Source organism: Papio anubis, chromosome 19 (assembly GCF_008728515.1).
Source record: "Papio anubis isolate 15944 chromosome 19, Panubis1.0, whole genome shotgun sequence".
Classification (NCBI taxonomy): Eukaryota; Metazoa; Chordata; class Mammalia; order Primates; family Cercopithecidae; genus Papio; species Papio anubis.
This window is the reverse complement of record NC_044994.1, coordinates 51,863,295-51,869,768: the sequence shown is the minus strand read 5'-3', so window position 1 is coordinate 51,869,768 and position 6,474 is coordinate 51,863,295. Positions and strand designations below refer to the sequence as shown.

General features: G+C 40.3%; 1 protein-coding gene across 1 annotated transcript in view; it reads left to right on the top strand.

The window, feature by feature from the left end:
* Positions 1–392: 392 nt before the first annotated feature.
* LMAN1 (lectin, mannose binding 1) overlaps positions 393–6,474 on the top strand; it is a 32,935-nt gene continuing 26,853 nt past the window's right edge. The window contains exons 1-4 of the mRNA XM_003914431.5: positions 393–1,324; positions 4,549–4,703; positions 4,786–4,893; positions 5,628–5,689. Of these exons, the coding sequence (XP_003914480.1) occupies positions 1,111–1,324; positions 4,549–4,703; positions 4,786–4,893; positions 5,628–5,689 (539 nt within the window). The 5' untranslated portion in view covers positions 393–1,110. The remainder of the gene's footprint in view (positions 1,325–4,548; positions 4,704–4,785; positions 4,894–5,627; positions 5,690–6,474) is intronic.

Here is a 6,474-nt window from a genome sequence, read left to right as displayed (position 1 = left end):
TTATTTGAGCACTAGAAAGAGATTTAACAGTAATGGTCCGTAAGTCTGAAGATGGAAAACTGGGAAGTTAATGAAAAATAAGTTTAAGTAATGTGGCTATTTAGTCCCTAGGGCTAGTATGGCGTTCGTGTAGCCCACACGAACAGAGCTAGTGAAATAAAGAGCCATGTGTAAAAATAATATAAATCATACTGCTGTTTCTTGGACTTGAAAAACTCACCATGACACATTTTTGAAAAACAAAACTTTGACCATGAATATTTTGACGATATATTTTCCTAAGCAAGGGAAAGAAGGGTCCCCTTTAAAATACAGAACGTATTCACTGAGTGGAAGACCGATCCTATCTCAAATGTCCAGGTTCTACAGATGCCTGGGTCCATAGCACATTATCCCTCTCACCAAAATCAAACCAAACTCAGTTTCATTTGAATGCACTATTGCCATGGTTTCAAAATTTGGAAAGCTCTTGGAATTAAATTTTGAGATGTAAAGGTTGGCTGACAAATTCACAGAAACCCTCTTTCCGACACCAACTCATAAATCCTAAGGCATCCTACAACTCCCGTGGGTGCTGGTTCCTAGTTTGAAATGCTCTAACACAGGTTGGTGGAGCTCAGTGGGCTGGGACCATAAGCATTCGGGATTGTACCACTGAAAAACCGATGTCACATCAAAAGGAACGCCTTTCTTCTAATATACTGAAAACGTTTTGTACAGGCTGGGTCCACAAGTCTTAGGGCTAGCCAATTCCTGCTCCCAGATAGTCTAAGAAGCTGGAGAAAGCTCCCTGCAGGTAAAGACCTATCGGCGCCTCCCGCACACTCTGCCGCGCCGGAAGGGAAGATTGGAGTCCTTTCCCCGCCCCCGGGGAGGGTAGGCGGGGACTAAGGACCGCACCGCCCCAGACCCACCCCCTGCGCGTGGCCCCGCCCACAGTTGCTCCTGGCCTTGCGGCCGCGGGGAAACCGGAGGCCGGGGGCGGGGCGGGGCTCACCCCTTGCCCTTGGGGGTCCTCCGGGCTCCACCAATCAGCGAGCGCCCTGTTGGCCATCCGCGGCCATCCGCGCCCCTCCCTCTCCCGCCCTCCTCCGCGTCCCAGAATCCAAGATGGCGGGATCCAGGCGAAGGGGTCTCCAGGCCAGAGTTCGGCCGCTGTTCTGCGCCTTGCTGCTGTCACTCAGTCGCTTCGTCGGGGGCGACGGCGTGGGAGGAGACCCCGCGGCCGGGTTGCCACATCGCCGATTCGAGTACAAATACAGCTTCAAGGGGCCGCACCTGGTTCAGAGCGACGGGACCGTGCCCTTCTGGGCCCACGCGGGGAGTAAGCCGAGGCAGAGGGATGGGGGCCGGGTTCCTCCCCGCCTTCCGCCGCCTCTTCGCCTTTCATCCGCGGCGACCCTGGTGTGCTGAGGTTCCAGTTCCCGCCGCTGCACACCATATGCGCTGTGGAGGGGACCCTCTTGGCATCCCCTCCGCCGGGTCCCTCCTGGTTCGCACGGTTCCCTCCGCTTGTCCCCGAGTCTTTCCCTCACCCATTCTGTTCTCTCCCACCCGCCTGCTGTCGTCCCTTCTTTGATCTCGTCGGTACTTTCCGTTTGATCTAGAGGTATTTGGTTACCTCTTACACTTCCTAGCACTCAAACTCGCTTCTAGGTATCATGTTTCACAACGCCACGTCTCCAGGAGAAATGTGCCCTACCCCCGGTCATCCTAACCTGAGACATGTTCTAGAAGCCCCCTTACTTCCTTTCCCGCTCCCCTCCCCCGCCCCCCATCCACTTTTTCTTTTCTCCGGTGTTAGCAATGGTTAATTCTTCGCTTGAACCCCATGCCCACTGACGGCTCCTGAGATGGCATATATTGGTATTAGAGTAATTTTTAAGTCTTTGTATGTCAGAAGACATTCTTACACTGTTGTAACTACACATTTTCCTCTCAGTGACTTGGTGTGGTCTTTGATCTTTTCTCTTGTAGTAACAAGTTATGTAACTTTTTAGGAGAAGGGATGTATTTTTAGGGATTGATTGTTTCTGAACCTGAGACTAAGAATAGCATTACATTTTCAGCCCTTTAAAAAAACTGGAAACATTGAAATAATCTCTTGGGTTCATATTTTATTCACTGTCTGTGTTTGGCACTCTTGTAGCTAAGAGAACCTTGCTAGAGCATTTACTTATGTGGAAGGAAACATATCTGCACTTTTTAGTGCTGATGTGTCACTGCTGACTAAGGAGTCAATCGTAGCACTTGGCATGACATAAGCTCTGTTCAATGACCGTCAGGTATACCCTTTGAACAAATGGCAAATGCCTTTATATGAGATGAGGAGCTCTGGCTGTTTGAATTCTATCTTTGTGTGTGATTAAGTAATCTTTTGTATAATAAGGTTTCTATACATCATTTTAGATTATCCGGTGCTTGAAACAAAATGTTTCATTTCTAGAAAGTAATTACTGAATAGGAAGCACCCTTTTAGGAAGGGCTGTTTCTCTCAAATTAATGTATAATTAAAAGGTATAGATTTCAATTTGACTTAATGACCAAGTCATTAAGTAGTTGCAGTAGAGTGCAGTTATTTTGTTACTCAGCAGTCATTTATTATGTGCCCATGCAGCGAGGGTGTATTACTGGGCATTTGTTATTAAGGTATCTCTATTTTTGATACACAAAGGTGATGCAAATGTTATCAAACACAAGTTTTTGGAGTTTTTGTTTCTATTTGTGGAATGATGATGAATTATTCAGTAGTGTTGATAGATTTGTTCACAGATTTTCACTTCTACACGTCTCCATTGCCTGCCTGTTCTTCTATCCGTTTGCTTTTTCTCTCACATACACTACATTAGCCAATTAGGAATGTTAATCAGCTAGTCAAATGAGTTACCTTGACTTCCTTTACAGAGCCATAACCAGCTAATCTATTCTGCTGCAGAAATGTCAAGATAATGTACCAGTAAATTAAAGCCGTGTGGCTAGAATGAATTTGAAACAAAGTATTAGTATTTTAGCCATGATTTATCTGGCTACTGGCTCTGGGAATCCCTGCTATGGACGTCCCTTGCTTTCACTGTCACTGTAGTTTTTACGTAAGCCTCACTGTAACTACATTGATCATTTTGTTCTTTTCATTTTGCTCTGCAATTCATTACTTCAAAAAGCGTAAAAGTAGAGAAATTTAAGATCTAGTTTAAACACAGCCCTTTACCTTCAACCCCAAATTAAGACCAAATCTATGGTGTTTCTCTTTCTTACCTTGAGTGTTCCTTTAGTACACATCCTTACGCCCATAAGGGCAAAAAATGATAATTTGTAACCCTTTATAGCTCTCAGAGCTCTTTCACTTTCATTCTCTGTTTTGATCCTTAGTAGGCAAGGCGGGTGTTACCTGTTCTATAGATGAAAAACTGATACTCAGAAAGGTTAAGGTTTTTGAAAAAAGATACATAAGTAGTAAGTGTCAGTGAAGTTGAACTCAAATCTAGGTCTTCTGATTCTGTGTTCAGTCTCTTTCCAAGATGGCCACACCCCCATCCTTTGAATATTTGAAAGTAACAGTGAGCAAACAGTGACTGATCCTACTAAAGTATCTCAGCTTTCCTTCTGGTCAATTTTTTTCTACCTGTAAAGTGATATTACAGTTACAGTTGTTGTATTTCCCAGCATGAGTTTCAGAATTAGTTAATATCTGAGAGCTAGAATTGTTCAAATTTTAAGTCTGATGGGCCTTTAGTAATTACCTAGTCTAATAATAGGAGAAATAGCTAACATTTATTGAAACATTTAAAGCTACTTATATAGGCACTTAAATACTTATGAGGCTGTTCCAGAAATGGAGTAACTTGCCTGCAGATCAAACAGCTAGTAAGTAGTAGAGCTGGGGCTTGAACCTAGCCTGGAGAGGTAAACCACCGTTTTAGGGATCACTATTTTCTCTGAGAATCTGCTGAAGAATTGCTTATTGAAGTTCAGTTGACCCTCTCCATGGAAGAATGTATATAAGTACAGTATTTTGCATATAACTTTTAGGGTGTTTATGGAATGATTGAGCCTAGCTCCTTCGTTTTACAGGTAAACATATGGTGAACCCAAGAGAGTAAGAATTACTTGCTCAAAGTCACACAGCTGAACTGAGACTAGGAACAAGTCTTTTGATTCCTAGTGGTATGTTCTCTTCACACTGTTTGAGCTTTCTAACCTTTGTAAACTAGTAAAATACATTGCAGCTTTTTTAAAAGTACAAATTTTTAAGGTTTAAAAAAGAATATTATGAGAATCAGATAGTTTGCCTTAAAGTCATAATTCCCTTTCTCCCACCCACTGTCCCTGGAATTTGTAGTGTATGAATGTAGCTTTATTTATTTATTTTTATAAGGGAGGTGTTAGCCCTAAACTTTTAAAGTTGAAGCTGTTAACATGAAACTTTTTTCCTAATAATTATTGTACAGGTTACTAAGTCTCTGTAGGTATATTTAGCAGTTTGGAAATGATTCATTGAGTTTTACCTAATTATAACTTATAGCTTTTCTTCCCTGATTTCTGTTCTAGATGCTATTCCAAGTTCAGATCAAATTCGAGTGGCACCATCTTTAAAAAGCCAAAGAGGCTCAGTGTGGACAAAGGCAAAAGCAGCCTTTGAGAACTGGGAAGTTGAGGTGACATTTCGAGTGACCGGAAGAGGTCGAATTGGAGCTGATGGCCTAGTATGATCATTTCTTTAACTTAGGAAATGTATATAAATGCATATACCACTAGCCTCTAACTTTTCCTGTTATATATTTTCAGGCAATTTGGTATACAGAAAATCAAGGCTTGGAGGGCCCTGTGTTTGGATCAGCTGATCTGTGGAATGGTGTTGGAATATTTTTTGATTCTTTTGACAATGACGGAAAGGTATATTTATTGTCAGGACTGTTACCCACTTTAATATGTCTACCAACAGAGTTAGGCTGTGAGAAATAATAGCTTATTTAATGCTTTCATCAGTTTCATAGTACAGAACTCCCCAAGCTATATGGTAAATATGATAATTAGTCTTTATATAGCTGGAAATTTATCAGTTTAATTTACATGTGCGTGATTTTTTGTACATCAACTTGAGGGCATACTAGAGCCCTGAGTCTCAACTTTGCAGTGACCCCTGCTCCCATGGCCCTATGGAATGGATGAATACAAATCTTTAGACATAGGTGGGGAAAACAGTAGTGCTTAGAAGACTCTTACCAGTTTATTTACATAAGAACATCCAAATGCATGACTATTGCTAGCTCACATATTCATATCTGGTCATATGTTAATCATTGTTTTTGATTGGGCCTATTTTTCTGAAGATCTCTCCTAAAACGGTTAAGATCAAAATGTACTTACATATTGGAAACATTAGCTTGTGGCTTAGCAGCCTTAAGGTTGATGATCTTCCCATCAGCTGGTTGTTTCTCTCTTAATTTTCAGGGGTGATTGTTAGCAATTTAAAGAACTTTAGTAATTCCTTGAGTGCCAAGGCCAGGTTATTTTAAAAATTTGAGTCCTAGAATCTTAGATATGTAAGTCACTTCATAGTACATCAAGAATGATGTAGAATGCTTTGATTAAAGACATTTTCAAAAATTTGTTTTCTTTATTTTTAGAAAAATAATCCTGCTATAGTAATTATAGGCAACAATGGACAAATCCATTATGACCATCAAAAGTGAGTGTGTATTTTTTACATTACTCTTGATTTCAGCTTCTTTTTGGAATCCTTGTGAAATATATTGTTTCAAATCTGAACACTTTCCGAATGAAAAAAATACTGTTCTTTTTCTTGAGACATATTTTGTAACTTAGTAGAAAGGTTTTATTTTATTTGGTTGTGTTCTAACGTTCTATCTGTGGACCATCTCAGATTCAAATATAGTATGTGTTTTTAATTTAACCTCAAATTATTTAATATTATACTTTTGAAACTTATTTGATATTATACTTTTGAAAGTTTATAGACTGTTCCTGGCTCTCCTTGATGCCACTGATCATACATTTTTGTCTTCATTAAAAGGGATCTTTAAAAAATAAAGTTGAGCCTTGATTATTAAGGCTGATGATTAAGCAATTTATGCCATCTTATTTAACTTCAATATTGCATTATTTAAAGACTCAGTGGTTTGCAGAGATTCTAAGTGTTCTAAGTCAGCCCTCTGTATTTATGTGTTCCGTATCTGTGGATTCAACCAACTGCAGATCAAAAATAATACAAATTATTTTGTATATGCAACAAGATTACAAATTTTAATATATAGTATAACAACTATTTACAGAGCATTTACATCGTATTAGGTGTGATAAGTAATCTAGAGATGATTTAAAGTATACACGAGGATGTGGGCAAGTTGTATGTAAATACTATGCCATTTTATATAAGGGACTTCAGCATCTGAGGATTTTGGTATCCACAGGGGTCCTGGAACCAATGCCCTGTGGATGCTGAAGGATGACTGT